This window comes from Macaca nemestrina, chromosome 1, assembly GCF_043159975.1.
Source record: "Macaca nemestrina isolate mMacNem1 chromosome 1, mMacNem.hap1, whole genome shotgun sequence".
Lineage (NCBI taxonomy): Eukaryota > Metazoa > Chordata > Mammalia > Primates > Cercopithecidae > Macaca > Macaca nemestrina.
In genome coordinates, this window is record NC_092125.1 from 113,372,158 (window position 1) to 113,399,390 (window position 27,233).

The 27,233-nt window shown below is 50.1% G+C and overlaps 1 protein-coding gene across 3 annotated transcripts in view; it reads right to left on the reverse strand.

Moving 5' to 3' along the window:
- Positions 1 to 3,072: 3,072 nt before the first annotated feature.
- LOC105479067 (phosphoglycerate dehydrogenase) overlaps positions 3,073 to 27,233 on the reverse strand; it is a 30,415-nt gene continuing 6,254 nt past the window's right edge. For 2 of the 3 annotated variants that reach the window (XM_011736864.2, XM_011736866.3), the window contains exons 2-12: positions 24,062 to 24,213; positions 21,960 to 22,025; positions 18,492 to 18,546; positions 18,295 to 18,393; positions 11,016 to 11,148; positions 10,230 to 10,378; positions 8,433 to 8,585; positions 6,782 to 6,914; positions 5,402 to 5,532; positions 4,253 to 4,490; positions 3,073 to 3,410 (exon numbers count right to left, since the gene is read on the reverse strand). In XM_011736864.2, the coding sequence (XP_011735166.1) occupies positions 3,256 to 3,410; positions 4,253 to 4,490; positions 5,402 to 5,532; positions 6,782 to 6,914; positions 8,433 to 8,585; positions 10,230 to 10,378; positions 11,016 to 11,148; positions 18,295 to 18,393; positions 18,492 to 18,546; positions 21,960 to 22,025; positions 24,062 to 24,213 (1,464 nt within the window). In that variant the 3' untranslated portion in view covers positions 3,073 to 3,255. Of the gene's footprint in view, positions 3,411 to 4,252; positions 4,491 to 5,401; positions 5,533 to 6,781; positions 6,915 to 8,432; positions 8,586 to 10,229; positions 10,379 to 11,015; positions 11,149 to 18,294; positions 18,394 to 18,491; positions 18,547 to 21,959; positions 22,026 to 23,733; positions 24,038 to 24,061; positions 24,214 to 27,233 lie in introns of those variants that run through there. The other variant, XM_011736865.3, reaches the window with a different exon arrangement.

Consider the following 27,233-nt stretch of genomic DNA (forward strand, 5'->3'; position numbering starts at 1 on the left):
AGCAGAACTGGTGGGGGCAGGGGAGGAGGCCTCAGGGAGCGCTTAAAAATGGCCCCACGGGAATGAGAAGCTGGATCTGTTCCCTTCACTGTTTTTCTCAAGGCTGGTCATGCCACAACAAATCCCGGATAAGCCCCAATTTGTTCAGCGAATCCAGCATCAGCTGACTGCCTTCCCAGGCCTCTCTCAAGGTGCCTGCAAAACTACTCATCACACCAGCTGCGGCCACCACTTACCAGCCTCTCTTTGCTTCCCTCCTGCTGCCTGCACCTCCTCAGCAAGATGTTTAGGGGCCCTCAACCTGGTTGGCATCCCTAGCAGAACAACATGTGCCTTTCGGTGTCCGTGTGCAGGGGAGAAAAGCCAGCATTCATCTTAGCTCTGGAGACAAGAGGCCTGGGGCCTGGCCTTCTATCCACACAGGAGCTCACTGTGGGGTGTTGGTGCTGAAACTGGCTCCCTCAGCCTCAGTCAGCCTCAGCAACCAGAACTTCCCATACGTCCTGCATCAGAGGCCAGGCCTGTCTCCACTAGGGAAGCATTTGAGCACAAATAGGATATTAAACATACTCGACAACCAGGTTGTCAAGGGCTGACCAACTGAATGGACACTGCCCACACCCCGCACACCAGCTGGGCATCAGCACTGGTTCACCCGCAGGGCCTTAGTTTTTGCCACCATTGCACGTGCAGAGGCCCCGGCTCCCTCCAACTTCCTTTATTCACCAACTTTTATACTGAGCCCGAGGCCTTCCTCTGGCAGCTCTGGGACACTGATGCCTGCCTGCTCTGAACAAAGCCCTCTCCCCCATGTAAGGTCAGCACACGAGGGAATGAGCTGCCAATGACTCTGTCAACATTTTCACCCTGAAGTCTACAGATATCCTGCAAATAAAGACTTTGCCTGTGGGCAAAAATTCACGCAGGGTGACCTAGGGCAGGAGAGAGGATGGCAGATTGGGCAAGAATTGGGCTATGATACACTCATTCAAACGGGAATACTCAACATGTGATGTTAAAACTGATGGAAAGGATGGCCCCGCCACTGACTGAGAGACAAGCGCAGGCTCTAGGGGGACACACTGATCACACCTTCAGGAGTCAGCACGCTGGGGTAGATTCTGTGTGTGGCCCAGCTTTTGCCCTACCTCCACCCTGAGCTCACAGCCAGCCTTCTGCTTCCCAGCCAGTGTGCACAAGAATGAACTTCTACTCTAGAAGTTCAGAGTGCAGTGAAGGGCAGTGAAGAGATGCCACATGCCACAGAGAGCACGAGGGAGTCCATGGCACCCTCCCTGTAGCACTAGCTGGGTTTTTCAAAAATTTCATTGTATATATTTGAGGGATAGAACATGATGTTGTAAGATACATATATGTAGTAAAATGGTTACTGTAATGGAACAAATTAGCATGTTCATTATTTTACAAAGTTACCCATCCCCACTGCCATCATGGCAAAAGCAGCTGCAATCTACTAATTTAGCAAAAATCCTCAGTACAATACAATATTATTAACTATAGTCCTCATGTTGTACATTAGATCTTTTGACTTACTCATCCTATGTATTTTCTTTTTTTTTTTTTTTTGAGACTGGAGTCTCGCTCTGTCGCCCAGGCTGGAGTGCAGTGGCCGGATCTCAGCTCACTGCAAGCTCTGCCTCCCGGGTTCACGCCATTCTCCTGCCTCAGCCTCCTGAGTAGCTGGGACTACAGGCGCCCGCCACCTCGCCCAGCTAGTTTTTTGTATTTTTTAGTAGAGATGGGGTTTCACCGTGTTAACCAGGATGGTCTCGATCTCCTGACCTCGTGATCCGCCCGTCTCGGCCTCCCAAAGTGCTGGGATTACAGGCTTGAGCCCACCACGCCCGGCCTATTTTCTACTTTACATTCTTTGATCTATATCTCCCTAGACACCCCCCTCAACTGCTTTTCCAGTCCCTATGTCAATATATGTGACTTTTTTTTTTTGATTCCACATATAAGTGAGTACATGTAATAATTTTCTTTTTGTGTCTGGCCTATTTACTTAGTCATCAGGGAAATGCAAATCAAAACCACGGTGAGATACCACCTCATACCAACACTGAACTCATGGTCAGACAGCTTCCAAAGCTGACGGTGGCATTCACACCCAGGCCCATTCTCTTCAAAGTTAGCTACGGCAAGGACAACGCCTCTGAGCTCACTGCAGACGATAACACAGCCCTTAATGCTGGAGTTCTTACCGACGCTTAGCTCCATCACAAAACGAAGGAGGCCAGAGTGCTGGACTCGCCCCTGCCAGTGCCAAGCAACTGCCCCATGTCAAGCCTTCTTAGCCAGGCCAGGAATCTCAGAAACAGACACTACTGGGCACACACTAAGAATGGATCATCCCTTATTAATGGGGAAAAAACTCTCTGAAGTGAATCTTTTGGGTAGAGTACTGTTTAGCTGTATTTTTCATGAAAATAATCTTTCAAAAAAAAGTGACATGTTCATCAACCCACACTGAACTTACTTTGTGAACTTGCCAAATATTCTCATATCCCCATGATTTTACACTTTCCTTCCCTTATGAAATCCTTCTAAACATCTCCCGAGATACCAATATCCTTAGCTCAAATAACTTCCTCCTCTGGACTCAAGAGAATTTCCTATACGCCTCTGTTGTAGCATCACTCACCGCTTCCAGTGACCTCTGCATGCTCTGTCCCTCCCACCAGACTTCTATGGAAAAAGGGTCAGGTTTGAATTCTCCTCTTAAAGTAAAGCACCTAGCCCAGTGCCTGGTACATAATGCTGGGCTTGTGTGTTGTATCTTACTTATTAATGTGCATGTACATTCCCAGATGGAAGGGATCTGAAATACCGTAGCACTGGGAAATACATTGAGCTGTGTAAAAGTGCCTCTGAGTAGCCTTAGACAGACAAGAGAGAGATCATCTTCAAGCAACTCACAACCAAGCCATTTGCCCATCCCAGTCTTCCCCCACATCCACTACCCTCCCGCAGTCTAAACCAAACCCTACGTCTGCCTTTGGACGCCCTCTGGTGGCTCTTTAGGATAATGACCACACAAAGATGCAGGAGGAGTTGGGGGTTGGCTCTTTATTAAGACAGTTATTGCTGTACCACAGGGTCAGAGTTTAGTGTAAGCAGTGTCAGAGGCCTGTGTTCAGCCCAAGAATGTGGATCTTCTCTCCCTGTTGATCACAGTGGGTAGGTTTCTTCAGAAAAGCCCCAGAGGCGGGGACCAGTGAGTGAGCCCCAAGGTTAGAAGTGGAACTGGAAGGCCTCGGTCACGTGCGGCTTCCAAGCTTCCAGGCTGGGCAGCAAGGAGGAGATGCCCATGACGTGCCAGGTCTCCCCATCTGACACCAGTGATGTCTGGTAGGACAGCAGCCGCACGCCTGCCTCTGCCAGGAGGCCTGGAAATAGAAGAAACTCCTGGATGGCACAGGGCATAGGGGAAAAAGGAGCGAGGGATTGGGAGCAGAGTCAGAAGTTCTAAGCTTCTGTGATCAAAGGTGCAATGAGGGGACGATGGTCTCAGAGTCAAAGAGCTGAGATGGGAGAGCGAGAGGGCATCTGCCCAGCTTCCATGGATATTCCTGACTCTCTGGGAACACCGTGACCATCAGCTGTAGCTCTTGACTTCCTGATTGCCAGTTGTATCCAGCCAACAGCAAGGGAGAAAAGCAGGAAAGTTCCCTTGGGCAGCCAGCAAGAATAGTGAAATTAGGCCCTTCAGGGTTTGAAGGCACACCCTCCGCCAAACATGGATGTGCTCCAGAACGCCTACAGCCCAAGTCCCCGCGGACTGGGGCAGGTCCGAGATGCCCACCATGGCTAGAAGCTTTGTAGGCTTTGCTGCAGCTGGGCTGGCCACCAGGGACGGCCATGGGGCCAGCAGGCAGGAGTAAGAAACCTGCTCTCAATGTCCCTGAACTCCTGGGCTATGGCTCCACAGGCAGGTCCAGTGTGCTTAACACGGCGAGCTGGGAACCCACAACTGGGCAGGAATAGAGGCTCTGGCCCCACCCCTGCCATGCTGCTCTATGACCCTGGATAAGGCACTTTCCCTCTTTGAACTGAGTATCCACTCCCTGAATGTTCTGGAAACTGGCATGACAAACTGTCTGTATGGTGCAGATCCAGAGACACCCTGGGGCATGAAGAGGGGCTAAAGGACGGTGGGTAGGGTCCAATTCCAGGGCAGACTCCACCCCAGCCTCAAGGACACCAGCCAGCCCTACAAGGCCCTCCTCACCAATCATGGTAGGCAGCATTGCAGGGTCAGAGGTCTGAGTTCGGAATAGGAGCAGGGGCAGGCCCCTGCGGAGAGGCACTTCTGGCCTGAAGACAGCTCCGTTGAGCCCCTGCAGTACAGGTGTAGTGCCCTGGACCAAGCCCACAGCCTGGTAAGGGGCGCCTGCCAGGGCCACGGCCAGGAGGCATTCCCCGAAGCCTTGCTCCCCTGGTGCAGCGGGGCTGTGAGAGGTGGTGACCTGTGTGGAGAAGGCAAGGCGACAGTTACTCCTCCTGGCTGCACCACGCCCACCCTCCTCTCTTGGCCGAATCACCCATTGGTAGGATGTAGGGCTCCAGCCTGGATAATGTGCTCAGTAATTCAGGACCAGAAGGGAGGGGGCAAATGGGCCAAGCTGTGTGCCCTTCGGCATCAGCTTCCTGGAACAGCCAATGATCTCCTTAAAAAGAGGGCAAAGAGGTCTGCCAGGCACAGGCGAAGGCTTGGAGGGAAATAGGGAGGAAAGAAAAGGAGGGAGGCAGGGCTGTGAGGAGACTCCACTCCGGCCCCTCCTGCTCTGACACTGCTTCCTGCATAGCATCAGTGGCATGACTGGCATGCAGGAGTGGAGTGGAGCAGAGGGGTGAAGACGTGGAAGTTTTACTGCCTATCCCTTCTGCCAGCTCCCACTGACTGAGCAACAGGCTTTGAAACAGACTTTGATCTAAACAGGGAACCAGAGGGGAAGGCGCCAATAGGAAGCCGTGCGAGGCAGTAGGACATGCTGCTTGCTCCCAGAGCTTGCAAGTGAATCAAGAACCCGGGTACTACGGCATGAGGAGCCCTGAGGGGAGTTAGAGTCAAACACGGCCTGGCAGCCATGTCGGGCAGAGGCAAACACACTGGCTCGTCATTTTCTTTGGCTGTGAAATGGGGCCGCTGCTACTGCCTCCGTTCCCACAGCACTCATACACAAAGCAGTGCCATTAGCAACACTCGGGGCCAGGCAGTCTCCATTTTGCAGATGAAGAAACTGCAGCTACCCCTCACAGGTAGACAGGCCGATGCAAGGCTGGCACCTAGGCCTCCGCTCAGCGAACGGGCTCTGGAAATGTGGGGAAGACTAGGGCTGACAGGGATGGGGAGGTAGCGTCGGGGAGGGGGGCGCACATCGAGGCCAGCCTCTTTCACCAGCAGCTTGGCGTTAACCAAATTCACATCCGCCTGCTTGGAAGCCTCTTTCAGGAGGCCGACAATGACTGCGGGGCTTAGGCAGTTCCCAGCATTCTTCAGGGATGTCCCTGGGGACAGAGAGAAGCCACCATGAGGTCACTGTTTGTTGAGCACCACAGGAGGGGGGCAGGAAGCCACTGGCACCTAGCTCTGGACGATAGGCTCCTCGCTATCCTGGGGACCCCAAGGGCAGCCTGCCCCAGGCAGGTCCACTTGCCCTTCAGTGGGCTCCAAGGAGGCATAATCTGGGCCCAAGCCAGGAAACCCAGGATGTTTTAACCACCCTGAGAAACTCCTCTCCAAAATTCAGTCCAACTCCACTCCACTCCCCAACCCTGCACCTGGCTTGGCCATCCTGGCCTACCTCTTATTCTCCCAGGGGACACTGGCAAATTCCCTACTCTTACCCCTCCCTGACACTCAGAGCCTTGCCAGCCTCAGGAAATCGAAGCAGAAAGAAGCAACTGAAGCAACTGCTGCCCAGCTCCCAGTCTTGTTTCCTTCAGGGCTCGGACACCCAGGCCAGTGGGGACCCCCTGGCTCTGCCCTTCCCTGGTATTGTCAATGCCTGGGGTTTAGCTGCCCTCACCCTGCAATCTCTCCCCAAGAGTGAGACGCCCAACAGTCCGTGGAGAAAGACACACTTCTACAGGGTTAAGGAAACTGGAGCCCTCCTCGGTCACTCAACCACATCTGCACAGTACTGCAAAGGGGGGATCCACTGCAAAGGGGACCACAGCCTGCTCAGCAGCCCGAGAGGTGGACAGAGGACACTGCTCTCATTCCCACTCCACAGCTGAGCAAACACCCTCAAGGGCTGTCAGACGGCCCAAGGGACCACCTTGGTTAGTCACAGAGCACAAAGTGTCCTCCCGCCTTCGGTTCATCTGCCCCTAACTCTCACTTTACAACTGAAGAATCCAAGCCTCAGAAGGGAGAGTCACACAGCAGGCAAAAGACAGGGCCCAAAACCAGAATCCAGCATCCTGTTGCTTAATGAGGGCCTCCCTCCAGCTATCCTACCCCTCTCACACAAAACTCTATCTCCTGTAGAGGTCTCTCTTGTACCCAAAATATCTACGTCTTAAAAATGCTACATAAACATGATTTATGAATACTCAGTACATCTTTCCAATGACTTTTTCTACCCCTCCCTTTACCACCCTCCCACCAGTAGTAAGGGAGCTATACTCAGGGCCCAAGCCATCCCCACTGCCTCTCACTAACCCTGTGTCCTGTAGCAGATACACCCAGCAGGGCAGATCCCACACCCCCTCATGCCCTCCTTCCTCTCCCTCTGCAAGGTCCCCAGCTCACCCTGTGTTATCACCTGGATGGTCCCTTTGGGGGACCCAGCCCAGGCTCGCATCAGTGTCCCCAGAGCTTCTGCCAGACCAATCCAAGGCTTGGTGTGTGGAGAGAAGGCACTGGTCAGCGCCTGGGCATTAACCTGCAGAGAATGGAGGAGCGGGGCTGTGGTCTGGAAGAGGCATGGCAGAGCCTGAATCAAGATCTGGCCGCCAAGACCCAGCTCCACCAGAAAGACAGTATAGGGTCACTCATGCTTGGTGCCTGGTGGGTGACAACTTCCACCAGTCACTAACAACAGGACAAGGACTTGTTCCTACAGACGAGGGGAGCTGTAGAGCCAGCAATGGACACAGAAGGCCACAACCACTCAAAATGGTTCCTTTCGCCGAACTGTGTCCGCCCCAGCCCCCTCCATGGAAGTGGTGGGGCGGTGGGGGCGGGGGGAGTCCATGGAAGTCAGCAGGGCTAGGACCAGCAGCATGCGAGGAGGCCAGCAAAGACTCCGACCTGTCCGCATCCTCTGTCCTCTCTGCTGTGTGGGCTTCCTCAGGATGGAGGGGGCAGAGAGGCCTGGAGGGCTGGGCTCTCAATCCAGAGGTGGGAGGACAGAACCAAAATCCCCGCCTCTCCTGCCACAGTGCTGTCCTCACCAGCAAAAATTGCCCAGCTGAGGGTCAGCCAGGACAGCTGAGAATACCCAGCCCATTTCCCTGACTCTGACTCCATGGCCTGGGCCCACCCACACAAGCTGCAGAGAGGCTTGCGTCACGTTTTTCTGTCCTCAGGGAGCTTAGAATTTAGGTTAGGTAGGAAGATTAGGAAAAAACAAAACAAAACAAAACAAAACAAACAAACAAACACCCCATGGGACTGAACCTTAATAACAAGAAAGAAAGTGGTTCTCAGAATTGAGAAGGGGCTGGAAAGGCCAAGCAAGACTTCAAAAGGAGGCAGCAAGCCCCTGGAAGGAGAGCTATGCCTCCCTCATGCACCTGCGTCTCCCAAGAGCTATGACAACGTCTGGTACCCAGTGAAACTTAAGGAATATCCACAGACTGAATGAATGAGGCAGGACTTGAAGTGTAGGTCAGGTTAAGCTCGTAGGAGACGCACATGTCAGGAAGGGCTTGACAGAAGCAAAGACAAGAAGTGGTGGTCTCATGCCATGATTTGGGGAAAACAAGGGGGTCAGCCAGCATGGCGGGTTCATTTGGGAGTAGGAAGGGCAGGCTGTCAAGGCAGGGTCTGGGGAGCTTACAGGGTGCAAATTTTCTACACAGGCCACCCCCTCAACGACGTCCCCAGCTGCTGCGTCCAGCTGGCACCTAAACAGCACTCCTTCATTCCCAAGGCATGTGGAGAACAAAGGAGCCTTTCTCTAGAGGCTGGGCCTGGGAAGGGCCACAATCTCTGCAGCAAGACTACGATATAACAGGCCTGAGCCGGGCTCTCTGCTGCCAAGGCCTCTGCTATCAAGGCTGGAGACGGGAGGCTCCCGCCCACCCACTGCGGAGAGTGCTGACTCAAGCAGATTTCCCTTATCTTTAGCTCCCAGGGCTGAATCTGTTCACCCATGCTGCCACCAGCCCCTACAAGATGTCTGCCTTCCTCTCCTTCCTCTGACTCCTGGCCCCCAGCCCCAGGTGGTGATACTTACAACCCCCGCGAGAGATTTCCCCTTCACCATGTCCACGAACTGCACAGCTATCTCCTCCCCACAGCGGCTCTGCGCCTCCTTGGTGCTGGCACCCAGGTGGGGACAGCTGATGACATTCTCATGGTCCACCAAGGCCCGGTCCCGTGGTGGCTCCTGTCCAGAAAGAGATGCCTCTAGGCTGGCTGCCACGGACTTGTCACACCCTCTTGGACCACCCCAGGGAACAGGGAAGGTTGGAGGGAAGGCAGTCAGGAGTGCCGGTGCCTTCCACTTCTGTTTTGTCAGGGTGGTCACTGGACTCAATACTGGGTTTCCTCATGAATGTTCCATCTCAGCAGAGTGGACAGAGCAGAAAGTGTGAACCAGATTCAAAGCTCACCTTCACCACTTAACCACCTAGGTGCCTTGGGGGTGAACCTTGATCTAAGCTTCAGTTTCTTTGTCTGTGAAATGGGTTGATCCTATCTCCCTCATAACATTACTGTGGGGATTATGCACGTTTAACATGGGAGGTTGTCAACCCATGGGAGCTACTGTTGTTGTTACTGGGCTTTTCCCTGAAACTCACCCCCCCGCATCCATGCAGCACTTGCTGTCGATGTGCGTTGCTGGACTTGTAGCACAGTGTCCTGCTCTTCCAAGACACTCCACGCAGGTAACTGCATCTTGGCTCTCATCAGAACAGGTTGTCCATCTGTGGCACCTCCACCCCACCCTCCAGGGTCTTTTCCACCTTTCTGCTCACTGAGAAGATTGCCCCTGGGAATGTTATTTAGGCATCTTCTGGCCATTCTCCTCAGCTCTGTTGGTCCCACTGAATTTTGACCATTTAACCCTGTGAGTCCTGGCCACATGTAACCATGTAACCCTGTGAGTCCTGTACCACCAGGAAATGGTACAAGGATGCTGAAGAGAGCAGGAGGAGATGCTATATTAGGGAGGATGGTGATACAAAGATGGACAAGGCTTGCCCTGCCTTCAGGGAGCTTATGATCTAAGAGTTGAGAAAGATGACCAGTGTTACAAACCAAAAGGCACTGTGTGCCCTGGGCTGGGAGTACACAATGAGTGCTACAGGGGCTCAGAGAGGGCCAGTGACCTTCCAAGGACACACAGCTAGTAACCTGCAAACCACAACTACCTAATCCAAAGTCCATGCCCTTTCCCCTTCCTCACCGGGGGAAGATCCAATGTTGGGGGCAGGATCTTTCAGGAGAGGAGCCAACAGGATTCAAGCGCAAATGCACTCTTCCCTACTGGATCTGGCATGAGGCCGAGCCTCTGCTCCTGCTGGGAGAGCAGCCCACCCCGAGGACCCTGGGGGAATACTGCCAGTATCCTCGGGCTTCTGTCCACCCAGGAAGAGAAGAAGGAAAAAGGAGTGCCCATGGACACTGAAAAGGACATCTTGGCAACGGGACTGCATATCCATCAGTGTCCCTCAACTATAAACTAAAGCCCCCTCTCTCCCTGCTCCAGACCCTCAACCTCAGAACTGATTTGTGGCTCTATCTTTGTCAATATGTTAGCAGTCTGAGAAGCCTGGAACCAGGAATTGGGTCCCCTTTAAAACCCGAGTTTTGCAGAAAACCACATAGCTGCCTCCATACGAGGCTCCGCAAGGACTCCTCAAACCACAAAGGTGTGTTTTCGGCAACACCGTTTTCACCTGTTTACCATGGATGAAAGAGACTATAAGCTAGAGGCCTTCTGTAAAACGCCAGGCTTTCCCTGCCATGGGCCTCTCTGCTCCCTCTCTCTCCCCTCCTCCTGACTCTGAGGCTGCCAGGCACTTACTTCCGTAAACACGTCCAGTGCAGCCCCGGCACACTGGCCAGACTGCAGGGCCCGGAGCAGGGCGCCTTCGTCCACAATCCCTCCACGGGCACAGTTCACCACACGCACCCCCTTCTTGCACTGGGCAAAGGTGTTGTCATTCAGCAAGCCTGGAAGAAAGCGAAGCATCTTCCTGCTGGGGCAGCACCAGGATCCCCACGCTCATCCCTGGCTGCCAGAGGTCGTCCCTTTCCTCGAGCCAGCTCTTTCTCAGAGCCTCTCTCCTGTAGGATGGCAGCTTCTTTGCTCTCATCTCTTCCTCCTCAGATGCTCTGGGGCAGGAGTCCCTGTTATGGATCTGGGCCAGACTCAGTTTAGAAACATCTTAGAAATTCTTGAGATATTACCGTTTCAAGTGGGTCTGGGAATCAGAAAGCCCTGTAGGGGCTGCAGAAAGCATCCATGGGGGTCACTGGTCATCCCTGTGCTCAGGAAGGGCTTGACAGAAGCAAAGACAAGAAGTGGTGGTCTTATGCCATGATTTGGGGAAAACAAGGGGGTCAGCCAGCATGGCGGGTTCATTTGGGAGTAGGAAGGGCAGGCTGTCAAGACCCCAAGCACTTCTAGCTGGCTCACTCTCCCCTATCCGATGCAGGGGTGTCTAACAAAGCATCAGGCTCTGCAGGACCCAGGTGGACCTCTCCCCGCAGCTCATTACCACTGTGTGGAGAAGGCCCAGATGGAGGGCCCATTTGTTAACTGGTCTGTGGCTTCTGTGACCAATCCACAATGTAAGGACACACCTACCTGTCGTGGAGGGCAGGAGAGGAGTGTGCACCGTGATGAAATCACAGAGAGGCCAGATCTCCTCCAGGGGCAGCTGCTGAACACCAAAGGAGGCCGAGACCTCTGGGGAAATGATGGGGTCATACCCTATAGTCTGGTAGGAAGCAAGAGAGAGGGAGAGTGCCATTCTTAATTATTAGTAGTGTTATTATTAAGAATGGCAAACATTTTTTGAGCATTTACCATATATTAAGTACCATGCTCAGCTTAATTAATTCTCCAGTTAATTTACCATACACTAAGTACCATGCTCCCTATACTCAGCACCATCTGCAATATACTAAGTACCATGCTGAGCTTAATGAATTCTCATGACAACACAATGATGCTGGGACTGTTCTTGTCTGCTTGAGAGCTGAGGGAAGCAGGGCTTCCACAGTGAGGAGGGGCACAACCAGAGCTCAAAAGAAGGTGCGTCTGCCTCCATGCTCTGACCACACACAGATGCAACAATAGCGCATGTACGTCTGGACAAGTTGGAGCTTGGAAGTCCTTAGAAAGCGGGGAGCCCTGAGGGAGGGAGGGAGGGCAGTCATGTGGGGAGTGGACAGCCAGGAAAGGGAGGAGGAGAAATGGCAGCTGCAGCTGGAGGGTCCAGTCCAGAAAACAGACAGGTGCATCAGGTACTAAAACAAAGTGAGCAGAGGCGAAGGAGGAGGGCAACAGGGGTACAAAGCAGGACCCGGAGCGGGAGTGAGACTGCATGTCCTCTAAACCAGGAAGCCTGGCCTGTGTCCTCCCCCAGTCACTGCCCACTGTGTGGAAAGGTACAGGTCAGTTCCCCTGGACCTGGGTCGTCAATCCTAAATGAAGGAGCTGGGCGGATCATTGCAGCCATCCCTCACTCTCACGTGCAATCACTGGGAATTATTTGAAGAAAAATCCCCCTGAACTCCGAGAGAGAATATAAAGAGTGAGCCCAGGATTAGACAAAAACAAAGAACACACAGCATAGTACTTTCACAGCGGTTGTCTCTGGGTAGTGGAATTATTTTTCTCCTTTATACTTTCCTGTGGTTTTAAGTTCTCTACTACATTATTCATAAATTACTTTTGAAATTAGGGATACAGAATAGATACTTTAGAACATAATGGGAAAGCTGGGTGCTATGGCTCATGCACTTTGGGAGGCTGAGGCAGGAGGATCATTTGACCCCAGGAGTCGGAGACTAGCTGGGGCAACATAGTGAGATCCCACCTCTACAAAAATTTTAAAAAAATTAGCCAAGTGTGGTGGTACGCACCTGTGCCACTCAGAAGGCTGAGGCAGGAGGATCACTTGGGCTTAGGAGGTTGAGGCTGCAGTGAGCCAAGACTGTGCCACTGCACTCTAGCCTGGGTGATAGAACAAGATGTCTCAGAGAAAAAAATAAAATAAAATAAAATAAAAAAGAACATAATAGGAAAGAGGACTTCAAATTCAGTAATTATAAGGCAGAAGCTAAAATGGTATGATTAAGGTGAAGCCTCTGGATCCTTTTCTTCATCATTAGCCTTGTGGAATAAGGAAAGGCAAGTGGCCCCACACCAACCTCCAGCTCAGAACGCTGGTGGTCTTTTTCAGACACTGCGGCTCCCCTCAGCTCTAAGCTACTCATTTCTGGTGGGAGGAGACAGTGTCCAGGGGAGGAGACGGGATCCCTGCCATCCCCTGCCATCATTGTCACAAGTCTTCTTTGTCTGCTGGTCCTGAGGCCGGCCCGAACAATGGCCCTGTTCATCTCTAATCCAGATGTATATTTTTTTTCTCATATGGAGCGGGGAGAGGAAGGGAGCACCAATAGAGATCACAAGGTCCAGGCTGACTGACGTCTACTCCATGCTCAGGAGCCAAGAACGACCTGGGGGCTGGCAGGAGGAAGGACGCTGCAGGCTGAGCCTGACCTCCTCCACAGACAGGTGCCTGGGGCTGGAGGGAGGGGCCTGGGGAGAGGAGCAGGTGAGCATCTTCCTCAGTGGTCAGCGAAGCACTGACCCAGCTTCCTTCTTTCACAGAGAGTATCTCATTTATCTGCAGATGACTGCAGGGAAGGAATCTGGCTGAGCAAACCTCTGTTCTCATTTTCCACTTGAGATAACCAGGACAGAGAAGAGGTGAACTCAGCTGGGGGTTGGGGTTCTGATACTAGGAGACAATGTTGAGGGGATGGAAAGGGTGACAACAGGCCCAGGACACACGTGCCTGCCAGGGTCCTGATGTGTGCTGGAAAGGGTCAGATGTCCTAATATACAGACATTGGAGCACCTCTGGGTACACACGATTCAAAGACTACTCCCAGAGAGAAGCCTTGGGGAGAAACATGAAGGAGTCCCCTCACCTCAATCCCAGCCCCAGGCCAGACTCCTGATGTTGAGGCAACAGAGGAAGCCTCATATTCTAAGCAGGACTCCAGGGCAGCTGGTGGCTCCTACCTGCCTGAGGCCACAGAAGGCAGCCCTGAGAGGCTGGTATGCTGGCTGCAGGGCCTTGCTGGCTTAGCAGAGCAAAGAGGAGGGCAAGGAGGCCTCCCAGTTAAAGAGGCTCTGAAGAAGAACCCTCACCGTCACCTGCTCTCTCTGCCCCATAGCTGAATTTTCAGTTTAGCATGGGAACCCTCCCTACCAGGGCAATGAAATCTTAAACAGAGACCCAAATATACAAACAGGTCAATTCAAAGCTGCAGAGGTGAAGGCTCAAAGTGCCACCACCTGCTGTCTCCCTGGGCCCCTCCTGGCTCCCACCTGTGTCCTGAAGGCACCTTGCCAGAACCTGAGGCTCTGAGTTCGAGAATCACTGCTCTGGGCAGTAAGCATTCCAGGTAACACACTGAGATAGGAGCTGCCTATCCTGAGAGTGTCTGTCCTTGGAATAGCTAAGCATACTGGCATGGCACAGCGACTGTTTACCTACAATGGATCAAGAATAAAATCAAGTGGTACTGAGCAAAGAACGCCAGCCTGGAAGGCTGAGCCAGAATTCACCAGTTAGTAGTCGCATTATCTTCAGCATATCATAGAACCTTCCTGGGCCTCAGTTTCTTTATCTATAACCCTGGGATAATAATTCTGACCCCGCAGAGTCATTTCAAGCACAGGAACTGACACAGCAGACCTCAGCAAACATTAGCTGGACCTGAAAGAATCTGTGATAACTGGTGCCTCAGGTTCAACATCCATCCCTCTGGGCTAAAGCTGGATTCATCACAATGCTGGCTACAAAGAAACTGTTAAAGAGATGCTTGTCTGTTCCCTCTTCAAAAACCTTGATAAGAAAGCACAAGGCTCGCTTCTTGATTGGTTTGTGCCTCTTAACACATTCTAAGGAACACACCAGCATGAATGAGTTGCGTCTCTGAGGTCACGACCTATTATTCAGCAACACTACTGAGAAAAAGTCTCATGCAGACAGAACAGTCTAGAGCGTAAGACCTGTATGACTCAGACCACAGGCAGGCTGCAGGCTGATCAGGCCAGAGTGTGAGGAACGTCACCTCCCTTGCTCTGGGAGCCATACTTCTTTTAATGCTGCCAAATGTCAGGTTACCTTTTCTATCAGCTATGCCGCTGATAACCACACTGCTCTTTTGTAAACCAAAGTCCTGCTCCCCTAGAAAAGCTTTTGACAAGTGCTTCTACACCTCAAACTTGTCTAGCTGCTTTTTGGACCCACAAGTAGGGTGCAGAAGTGCATTCTAGCTAAATTTCCTGTGAGAGTGCCCACCCATTCTAGCCTTCACAGGTCTTTTCGGACCTGATTCTGCACCCTTAAGTATTAACTACCTCTCCTTGCTTCCTGCCATCCACAAATGACACATGGTTCAAGCTGTTGATGAGAACGGTGGGCAAGGCAGAGCCTGGCACTATCGCATACAATCTCCCTCCAAACTGAGGTGGCCCATTCCACAAAGCACCAAGCACTAATCCCTTTAATAGCACCAAGCTCAAGGGGCTCCATCTGAACCCCGAGGGAATCATGAAAGATGTCTTACTGAAGTCCACATCTATAAACAAGCTAAATGCCCATGATTGAGAGACTGGCCAAATAAAAAGCAATTTATCTGCACAACAAAATTCCACACAACTGTTTAAAAACATGCTAGATTTAGTTGTTCTGAGATAAACATGTTTTTTTCTCTTAACGTCACCAAACAATATTCTATTCTTTGCAGCCATAGAATCCTTCCACAGGCATGGAACTGTACGCATTCTGTGCAAATGCATAGAAAAGTCCGGGATGACATGCTAAACTGATGTTTACCGTTCAGGTGGTAATCAAGTATAGCCTTGTCTATGTTTTAATTTATATGAGAATGCATTCCTTTAGTACACGATTAAAATATAATTTTAAATAGTCCAGGTATATGACACCTACGGATTTCCATACCTTACCAGTTTAATAATGGTTTCCAAAGGCAGAATGAGGTTAGTTTGAAATAACTTGTGTTTAATAAACACTTATCCTCTTTTCCTGTCTGGATGCTTATACGTCTCTTTCACAATATGTTCAAGAATCTTCCTTTCCCTTTAGAAAATCTTGTTCTCCAAGATCACTAGAACTGGTGAGCTCTCCGCCCTGAGACAAAATTCATCCAGACTCAAAAGTATGATAATGACGTGGTCGAGGTAAGCAGCTGAGCATGAGGAGAAGCCACTTAGACCCTCCGGAATGATGAGGTCCAGGCAGCCCCGGAGGCGCTGAAGTGGGAGGCAGAATGATCCCAGCCATGTTTCCGGGCTTTACAAAGAGCATGTTCTGGAAGCAAGACAGTTAAGAATGACCCTCCAGAGACATCTGGACAGAAGAAATGCAAAGCGAAGGCACCGGCACCCTCCACACCGTGCTGGGAATGGGAATTAAACATTCAGTGGGTCACCTGCCCTGAGGCACAGATTAACACTGAAATAAGCAAGCCTTAGACATCTCTTTCAATCATACACATGCCTGAGAGGTGTCAGACATTTCCTGACACTGATGCTCAAGGTCCCAGATACCCCTGCACCTCTCGGAAGCAGCCCAGGGTAGAGAGTTGGGCAGTGCCAGATGGACAGACAAGCTTACCTATCACCTCAATCATTCAGGAATGAGGTGGGGCTTTTCGTTTGGTTTAAGTCACTGCCGAAGTCTCCATGATGAAGAATGTTGCTGAGCCAGGAATTTGATGTGTAGTGGTGCCACGGGGAAGGAAGGCCCGGGAAGAGGAGTCATGGGGAAGAGGACCCCCTGGGGAAGGGGGCAGGAGCCTTGGAACGGCCACTGGTTTGGAGCCTGTCTCCAAGTTACTGCTTCATCAATGAAATGCTCACCCATTTGGCTCTGAGTGCTCTCAGTTTTACTTAACCCCTGACCTCTGCCTTTTAGATCAAAATTCTCCATGGGCTAAACCTTGACCCTTGATCTCTTACAAAAGAGGATGGAGGAGGGAGTGCTCTTTGTGGCTGATGGCATCCCACCATCCCTGCACAGAGGGCAAGGCTGTGGTTTGTTTACATGATCAATGATCCTGCTGGGCTACATCTGCCTCTCTCAGGAGTCCAGGGGTCAAGAATACACCTGGCCCTTCTCAGTGCAGAGGCTTAGGAAACATATCTTGCTGACTTAAATGAATAAGGTGGGGAGTGGAGGCAGGAGAGAGGGGATAATATTCAATGTGTACAATGCGATGCGCACCAGGCTCTAGGCTACTGTCCATTTGCTATGAGTCATTAGGCATAAGCTTACAAATTCTAGATGTCAGTGTAAAATTAAAGGTTAATCTGTTAAGATCCCTTCTAACTCTAAGAAGGTAGGAGGGATGTAGAAAAAGGGAGACGAGAGCTCCATAGCAGTTCTATGTACACTTTTCTAGATCTGACATGATCTGGTTGTCAAAACGAATTTCCTAATGTTTAAATAAAGACTCCGTGGCTGCCATTTGACCCTATAATCCCTGTAATTCCCTAAAACAGAAAGCGAACAGAGAGATGTCCGATAGCAGCCTTAGTGGGTTCATCTCTTTGGCCTATCTGGGAAGCCCTGCAGATCCCCTCTCTTAGCTGAACTGCCTCTCTCATTTGCAGGGGCTGCAGGATTAGCCCACGTGGATGGTACTGCTAGCAACTGCAACCCTCCCTTAGCCAGAAGCCTACTGAGCTCCCAGAGTAGGAAAAGGAAGAGGCCTGGGGGAAGACAGGAGTCAGGTGTGATTTCTGAGACAGGTGTGAGGTCTTCCAGCCACCATAGGCTCTACAATCATATCACAGTGTACATACAAGAATTTTTAAATCTTTTCTGAAATATGGAGGGAAACTGGAAGGACAGATGGACAATGGATGTAATCTCTACTGTGAGGCCATAAACCTGTTCCTGTTTTCTAAATTATCACAGGAAAGCAGACACAACAAAACCAGGAAGGAAAGGAAGGACGGGCAGGACACAAACACCCTGCCTGTGATGTAGGATAGGTAATCACGGAAGTGCAGCAACCTTGGTGATCCTACAGTCAACACAATAAGCCTTGGAATTCATATTATAACTGAGCTCATTCAAGCAAAGCTGTCTTCAGTAGGGAACTTCCCATCTAGACAGCCTGTGCACTTTGATTTTTCCTGTCCTCAAACTGACCCCTGCTCATTCTAATAGTAAAAAACACACTCCTGGGTGGAGATTTAAGATGCTGATAAGACATGCGCCGAATGAACAAGCATGTACAGCTAGTACTCATGTGCACCCAGAGGACCACCCGAAACATGCTTCCTAGTAACAGCTCTTCCCACCTCCTTATGAATAATCACGTAAAACTCCCATAAAGGGAGTTTCTCCAGCAATAATCAACACTACCTCATTCTTATGAGCAGCCCACCCTAAATTCTCTCTCTCTCTCAAGATGTACTGTCTGCTCTGCACTGAACTTTCAAAATATTCTTTTTCCTTTGCAATAAACTCCTCAATGCTGCACTGCATCTCTTGTTTAAATTCTTTTAAACTAAGAAGACAAGAACCAAGGTCTCAAAACAGCTATCAACATCTGGCTCACCGGGACTCAGGGCTGGCTATTCATTCACCAGAGAGCTAAAGGACCCCCACCAAGTATTCCCAGCTTTTGAGTCCAGATTAGCAGGCCAGTGTTCGCTCCCTCCTTGGCTTTAACGTTTATTTAGATGGGGGCTCCAAGGGAGGGTCAGACCTTCCTAGAACAAAGCTTCTGACTTCTGCCCAGACATGCTGCCTTTCCCAAAATTGCTGCAGAAAGTCCCACATCACAGGGTTCCAGCAACATCCTACCTTCATCCCAAAGGACTGCATCCGGGTAGCCACCTCTCTCCCAATCCTGCCCAGGCCCAGAATTCCCAGGGTCTTTCCATTCAGCTCTGTTCCCATGAACTGCAACCAAACAGGCAAAAGGAAAGAAGCTGAAGTCAGCAACATGAGTGGACCCTGGGCCCTGAGCCCAGGTGGGGCGAGTCAAGGCCGCTGCTCACCTTCTTCCGCTCCCATTTGCCATCCTTCATCGAAGCCGTTGCCTGGGGAATCTGCCTGCAAGGATAGACACAGGTTCAGAGGGTCCACCTGGACTCCCGCCAGCCCAGGAAGGAGACACAACAACAGGTTTGCGCAGTCACTGCCCGTAACAGCCACTCCCCCAAGAACTGGGTCTGGGGGTTCAGATTCAGGAACACTGATGTAGGGTAAAGGGAAAACAGAAGAGAGAAACCCTTGGCAAGATCTGACTTAGAAAGCCTGGGATTTCTGTGACCAGTCAGGCGTCTGGGAGGAGGTACGGATTCCACCTCAGCCACTGAGGCATCAATCAGAATGAGTTTTTTACTTTAAGTGATTGCCAATCCTCCGGGGTCTGTAGGGATAACTGAGTGGGGTACTGGGCAACTCTGATGACATCGAGTACTCCAGAAGCTTAAGGAATTATTTTCATCTTCCAATCTCATCCAGCACCATAACCTATGACGTCTTCTATTATTATGAAGAGGACACCTAATGACCTATGCTTCCTTGAGAGTTTCTTAACTCCGAGGGCCTTAGACGAGTCTGGAGTGGGTGGGTGGATGCCAAAGCTTAGACACTTCCATTCTGTCCTGAACGCGTGGTCCCAACATTTTTAAACATCCACACCACTTTCCTGTCCCACCACCACCAAAACACATACACACACACACACACACACACACACACACACACACACACACGCTTCACAGCCTGTCTCCTCCTATTAGTTCAGATGGAAGTCTGTGTTTTCTGGAGGAGACAGAGGAAGTGGCAATTAGGGCAACGTTAGAGGTGAAAGGGCGATATGTGTCCTGTGGGCATGGGTCATCAACACATCTCTGGAGGCCAACAAGGAAGAAATGAGGAACAATGTTTAAGGAGCACTTTCTCTATTTTAGACATCCTAAAATAAATGTTTAGACACACATTAACTCCTCTAATATTCACAGCTGCACGGAGGGAGGCACTGGGCATTAAACAACTCACCCCAGATCACCCAACTGGAGGCACTTGAACAGATTCAAAGCCAGCAAAGTCAAGCCCAGCACGGCCAGCCTCCTGAGTACTTAAATGTAGGCCTTTAACCTCCTGCCAAAAACCTCGGAGTGAGCGAGCATGCGCAAAGAGAAATCTCAAGATGCTACTTCTGTGCTTTCACTTCACTAACTTCTAACACAAAAACATTCTCTCATCTCTACACATCACTAGGACATCGATCTCCCTCTGAGGGTAAGGCTGAAGGTGGAGTCTGTCCTCCTCAACCACAGAGGCGCACCATCTTATGGGTAAACTCAGAAGAACTTCAGTACCAAGCCACATGGGGGACAAGCTGCATTCACCTCACTGCTCTGACCCACCAGGCGGGTAATAAGGACAGGGACTTGCCTTGAGGAACTGTTCACTTCTTGGGAAAGCTTGCCTGATAAAATGCCTTTGACCTAGTGAGACAGAGCCCCTGCCTGGCCCCTCTCTCCTCTCCCTCACATTCTGTTTTCTTCCCACCACACTCCACAGTGTTATCTAAGATGTATGCATGCGACACCACAGAACACAAGAAGTCCCTAAACCCTTTCTCTGGCTGCTGCCCCCAGCTGATCATGGAGCCTCTCCAGGTTTCAACACTTTGGAATCCTTATCAGGCCAGACTGGAGAGGACTCTAATGTGGACGAGGGGCCTCACAACAATTAAATGGTTGCTGGCCTGACTTACTAGAGGAAGAGACGGTAAAGCAGGCAAAAATGGTGAAACCTACATTTGTTGATTCTCTCCTTCCTTCTTTTCTGTGTGCTGTTCTTCTGCACCTCAGGAGCCTCCTCCATCAGCTCAAAGTCCCCACTGTGGGGCCCGGCCACGCCTGCTCTCCACCCACATTGCCCAACCCTGTACAGTCTACATATAGCATCCACTCTCTCCTACAGTCCCCTCTGCTAGGAACAGCCTGATGAAACGAACGTATTCCTTCCCAATAGGGTGTGCGCATTTCCTAGTTTTGATGCATCTTTGATGAGTGAGGGCATGGGAAGCCATTGACAATGGGGAGCTTCTTTTAAACCACAGCGCTTCACCGATTCCTTTAAACAAAGCTCGTCCTGGAAAAGGAGGGAAAGTATTGCTGGCTCCCAATCCTTTCCTTCCAACTCCAGAAAAAAAGTGAGGTAATTAATTAGAAAGCCACATTGAGATCTTTTCCCTTACTCAAAAAAAAAAAAAAAAAAAAAAAAAAAAAATCACTGAAGGTAATAGCTACAGTGAAACCAGGGCACCAGGCTTCTATACTTCTCCAGGGGGAGAGACGCTCAGCCTAGATGTTCTGGCAGAACCAGGCTGCCAGCTTGGGAGCCCCTTCTAGGCTGAGACCCTACTGCTGTGTAAGCTATCCCTGTTTCTCCTTTCCCTGCACTGCCTCCCTTCACCTACCAGTGAATATCAGTGAATACCAGACAGCTCAGATGGAAACTGTGGGGGAGTTAGAGCAGAGGTAAACTCCTCCAGATCCTCCTCCAGCAGGAGGGAAAGCAGGTCTTGCCGTGGGAAAAGTAATTTCTTGGTCCCGGAAAGTTTCAGGACCAGGGAGAGAAACAAGGAGTGCTTGATGCCTATGTCCCCTGGTGGTGGGAATCCATGGAGCTTCAAAGGGACCTAGAATAGCTTCCTCCCCTGTTTAGTGGGAGGCTTGTTCTTCCCCTTGACCACATAAATGCTTGAATTGCCCGTTCAACAGAAGTGCTCCATGCAATCAGTTTTGCCAAATTACTAAACGACATACTGAGACTCAAGTACATTCTGTGCCATATCCATTTGATTTCTAGGCTGCCCCATCCACTCAAGAGGCCTGGGACTCCTGCTAGAAGAGCAAGAGTCTTGCCCATTTGAGTTCCATTGCGTTATGAACCCACCGGAACACACAGGGACCCTGAAGCAGGTTCTTATTCCGGTCTATTACAATACAGATTTGTAAGGCCAGTGGCAGAGATAAGCCCTGAGGGCCAGGGGAATCAGAGAGGGACATGGTCTAGCTGGGGAAGCCAGAGAGCTTCTTGGATAAATTAACACTGAAGCTTAATCTTGAAAAGTAAGCAGAGGGTACCTAGAAGTTGTCCATACCCTGCTGCCTGGAGCATCCTTCCTTGTTATCTCCAGGCAGCAGGGTACGGAGAACATTTGCAAGAGTTGGAGGCTAGAGAAGGCAGAGTGTCTGCTGCATGGAGAATAGAATACGAGTAAAGAGAAGTGCACCTTTGTGCACTAGGGAACCTGTGTAATGAATGTTGAATAGAGGACCTGATGGTCTTAAAGGTTCTTTGCAGTCTGCATGTCACCTTCTCAGCAGTCCGCGTGTCGCTGAGATGAAATGTTTCTAAGTTTTTCTGGGTCCGTTTGCTTGGCAAATGGTAATAATTGGCAGATCGGAGAGACTAGCTTTGCTGAGAAGTCAGGGACTTACCTGGCCAGACACATGATCATCCCACAAGTGAGTTCTGCGGCACTGAGGCTGTTCCCATTGGGGGTGCTAAAAATAAAAAAAAGGGGGACATCAATAGGCACAGACCCAGTATTCCCACTCCTGCCCCAAGAGAAAGCCTTGAGTGCAGGCTGTGCTCGTTCTCTCCTGCTTCATGAGCTGACCACGCCACTGTCCAGAGCTCTCTGATGTACTCTTGCCCTAAGCAAAGGGCTGGAAAGAAACCCCGTTTCCCTGGGTTTATGTTTCCCTGCAGAGGGACCTCCATTAGAGAAACATATCTGGCTTCTCTCTACCCAAACACTCACTTCTCCCAAGGCAGAGAAGTGTCTTATATGATCAGATTTGCGTGTGGTTCAGCCCTTTTCTTTCTCCTATTTCAGGATTTACCTGCCTCCAGAAAGCACAAATTCCCTGCTGCTCTTACCATTGATCTTACCAAGGCCGAGTCTCTCAAATTCAGGGCTCAGCCCATTGCCTGCATATCTTCATCAAGTTACCCAACCTTTTTTTTTTTTGGACAGGGCCTCGCTCTGTCACCCAGGCTGGAGTGCACTGGCATGATCACAGCTCACTGCAGTCTTGACTTCCCAGGGCTCAAGCGATCCTTCCAGCTCAGCCTTCTTAGTAGCTGAGACTACAGGCTGGTGCCAACATACCTAGCTATTTTTTTTTTTTTTTTTTTTGTATTTTTGTAGAGATGGGGGCGGGTCTCACTTTGTTGCCCAGGCTGGGTTTCGAACTTCTGGGCCCAAGTGATCCTCCCACCTTGGCCTTCCAAAGTACTGGGATTACAGGTGTGAGCCCCCACACCCAGCCCCACCCTAGCTTTTATTAGTAATCTCCGCCTGTCTGACTACTTTTTCTATCTCTCAACAAGTTCTGAACTGAGAAAGCCTCCTCATACCCTAAGTCACAGGGCAGTGCAGACTCTGCCCATTTTATAGAAAAAAGAATAGAGGTGGCAACCCACAAAACTATTTTTCTTTTCTCAAAGGCTTTTTAAGTTTTTGAAAGAATTTCATATACGTGTTCACCCTGATTACTCCCCTACTGAGTCTGTCTTTTTCATCTCTGGAACGAAGGTTAATAAAGTTACAAGAAGAAAAAGTCAGGAGATCCTGTATAAGATAAAGGGACTCTCATCTGTCTGCAAAACCACCTGGTTTCTCATCCTCCCACAGCAGACAGGCTGTATGGGGGAGCAAGTAGAGGCGCAGAGGCTGGGGCCTGGCTGCCTCTGGGTCCAAGGCAAGAATGTGGGATGGGTTACCGTTTAACATTTCTACTGTTGAATATTGACCTCAGTCAGGTGACCAATTAACCTCTGCCCTACAGGGGGAAGTGCAGCGCAGGGGAGGGGAAAGGTCTTAAGGACAATGAAGTCCACAGGAGAAGAGAAAAGTCTTAAGGACGAAGAAGCCTGCGGATGGCCTTGCCATACCATCTAAGTGACAGAACAGGTACAGTACAGCACTGGCGTGCTGATGACCTCTGCCCCTTGCTTTTGCTGAAACAGCTTTAAAGGGGACCCTTCTCCTCTTGCCCTAGAGCACTGAAAGAGAAACTAGTGTCTTAGCTCCAGAAGGTGGCAGGGAAGTGGAGAGGACAAGGATTCTAGTCACTAGTCTACTAGCAAAGGTTGTGCCTCTGTACAAGCACAGTAAAGTAGAGCTGACAAAAACCTGCCACAAACAGCATTAATAGAGGCAGGGGGGGCTGGATGGGAGCAGGAAATGCAGATAAATTCACTGACCTTCCGATTCCTGAACCAGGTCGCAGAGGTGCAAGCACTGCGCATGGAGTGGGTCCGTGAAACATTTTGAGATTACGCAGGGACTCTCAATTTCAAAAACTCTGGAAGCCCCTGATGGTATTGGTGACGTAGTGGTGAGCACAGCTGCCTTCCAAAAACCTTGGAATCACTATGCTGTGTGTGTTGACCATGCAGGCTCCAGACCAGGCATCCTCCTGGAAGCCCTTCCAATGGACTCAGCTTTCTCTCAAGTGAGTTTTTTCTCCCGTGGTGCGGTCAGTCTCCTCACTCACCACCGCTCCCCGCCCCCGCAGCTTCCATGACTTACTTCATAACCAAGACGCCCTTCCTTGTTGCAGCCTCCAGATCCACATTGTCCACACCCGTGCCAGCCCTGCCCACCACCTGGAGTTTCTCAGCTGCGTTGATGACATCAGCGGTCACCTTGGTGGCAGAGCGAACAATAAGGCCTTCACAGTCCTGAAGCAGAAGAAACATGTGGGTCCAGAAAGTCATTCTGTGAGAACTCCTAAAACCTCAGGCACATCATTGCTTACTCCTGAGTAAGAGATGCATTCCCAGAACCTTAGGAAGTCACTGATGACTGCCAGCTCATAGACATCTTTGGTATACTCACTAGGGAAATGTGGGCTAGGACTCATGCTGATTTTTACTTAGAGTGGAGGAGACTGTGCCTCTAACACACCAAGTGCTTTGTTTGGCATGCTCAGGAAAGGGCAGCGTTGGCCCATGGGCTCTGGGCACCTGGCTTATCTCTCTAGACAGCACCGTGATGCCTGTAGCCTGGATGTCCATCGGACACATGCTGGAAGTCAGGGGCCATTTCCTGTGCCTCTCTGTATACCCTATCATTCCTGCATACTGCTTGCTCAAAATGGGGGTTCCTATAAGCTGACTGATTTTGACATATCCAAAGAAAGAAAGGCAATGTCATCAGTGCACGCATCTGATAGGTTCTGCCATTGGTCAGGCCTGGGTTCATATCCAAGGTCCCTGCCTTCCCAGCTATGAATCAGTTTCGGCCTCCTCAAGCGTGTGAGGAGGAAGCAAGAGAGAACAGGCACAGCACCTAGCACAGTATCTGGCCGTGCTTAATGAACATCACTGCTTCCATTAGACACTGAGCTACTGAAGGGCAGAGGTGGGATCAAATTCTACCTTGTAAGTCCCTGTCTCTGACACAGGGAAGGCACTCAATAAATGTTGGTTGGCTGAATGAGTAAATAATGAATGAAATGAAATGTTGAAAGAAAAACATTTCCTAAAAAAGAGACCAAAGGAAGAGGGGCAGGGGAAGAAGGAGAGCAATTAAATTCATCTAGGCTTGCTCAGACACTCAGGCAATATTAGACTAAAAATATACATATGCAAAAAATAAGACACTGAATTCATCACAGCCACTATACGTGAGCAAAGTTAGATCCCCAAGGCCATCTTCCTTATGTTCACCCAGAATCCTGTGGTATGTGGTTCCTTCCAGAATAAGAATATTCTTGCTCAAACATAGAATGAGAATCCCTAGGAAACGGAGCAGGTGAGCAAGTCCACACTCTGTCCCAAAGTGGCAGACCCCAGGCCGGTGAGAAAGCAGCAAGTGTACTTGCAAAAGCACCAAGCTAGGAATCAGGAAAACAGAGTTCTAATCCTAAGTCTGCCAACAATGAGTGGCTCACTGTGGTAATTCACCTCCTTCTATACCCCTACTCTCTATCTGTAAAATAAAAGAAATGGCTCCTCAGATCCATTTTCCCCATAGAGCTCTCAGCTGGATCCCATGAAAACCTTCTTTTCCCTTCATTCCCACTGCATGGATTCTGGAGACAGGGAAAGGCCATGAGAAGTTGGCTCCTAGGGTAAGGGCCCACATTGTGTTTGTCGTGCAGAAGCCTAGAGCACAGGAGCAAATATGGACACAGTAAATGTAAGGAGAGCAGTGGGTAATTTTATCTCCACTGAGAAGAGAAGAGGAATGATGCTTAGGTCGCTGCATAGAATATTTAAGCCTTAAGAGCTTCTAAATACCGGAATAATTGTTCAAGGGCAATAGTAGAACGATTCCTCCGAGGTGTTTATGCATCGCGTATCCTCACTGCTTGGGGGCTATGCCTACCAGCAGAGAGAAACATGCAGGCTGCCTGGAAGACACTCCAAGCCCTTTTATGTCTGAGGTTCTGAAGTAGAACCTCAGAATGGGAGATTCGAAGAAATGTTCCCCAGCATCTGGTCCAACCCCATTGTACAGCAGAAACACTGAAGCCCAACAGAGTTAAGCCCGCCCACTTCCCCTTCCCCTCCTCTGTACTTCTCTTTCTTTCTTCATTTTATTGGATGCCTGCCATGTATGTATCTGGCATTATGCTAAACTGATGATGACCTAGGTTTATACAAGTCACACGGGCACCCAGGGCTTAGAGGAAGCAAACAGAAGCCACCTCAGTGCTGACTGCCCCAATGCTGAGGCCAACACCAGGTGAGCACCTGGAGGTACTCTGATTTCCCCCGATAGCAGCCTAGTTAAGTATCAGCCAAGCCAGGCAGAAAACGGGATACTGACATCTTTTTCACATTCAGGTCCACCACACAGGCTCCAAAGAAAAGGATTTCCCTGCCTGGACACACTTTACTGACTTTTCAAGGCACAATAAAGTTATCTTTCAGGAAACATTTGCCAACGACCCTGAACTAACTGTCACTGCCCCTACACACCGCCATTTTTGTTGTGATCACCAATATAATATGTTTCATATCAGTTGTCCTCTCTTAGACCTGCAGTTTGGTCTCCTTAGTTATATTGTCTATGCCTAATGCAGGGATTTTGTATTAAAACTTTATCTACTCTATACCATATATCCATAGTACCAGCCTCACCAGCACATAAACCATTTATCGAGCCCCTGCTGGGTACCAGGCATTACACCAGTTGCTTTACATTATTCTCTCCACAACTCCAAGGAGAAGGGGTATAATTATCCCCACTTTCCAGATGAAGAAACAGAGGCTTTGAGAGGTAATCTGCCCAAGGTCACTCTTACAGATCAAAAACCAGCCAAGAACTGGAAAGTCATTGGCTAACTCTGAGTCTGTAACTCTGAGTTAGTCACTGGCTAACTCTGAGTCTGTAACTGAAGAAGAGTGGGTGGACCTACCAAGATGTCAAGAAGATAAGGCCAGAGCCAAGGCAATGGCCAGTTAGGTGCAAAAACCAAACCATAAAATCCGTTGGAGAGATTTACTTGTAACAATAGCTACCATTTTTTGAGCAAGTACTTTACGTCCAGCACTGTGCTTCACAACAATCCTAGGACAGACGTTACAATTATCCCTATAGTACAGACAAGCAAATTGACAAAGACTTTAGAGAACTTGCTGAAGTCATATAGCTAGCATATGGCAGAAGCTGGAATCAAGTCCAAATCTGTTGAGTACCAAAGTCCAAGTTCCAACTACCTTCCAAAAACAGCATTGAGACACCTAAACCA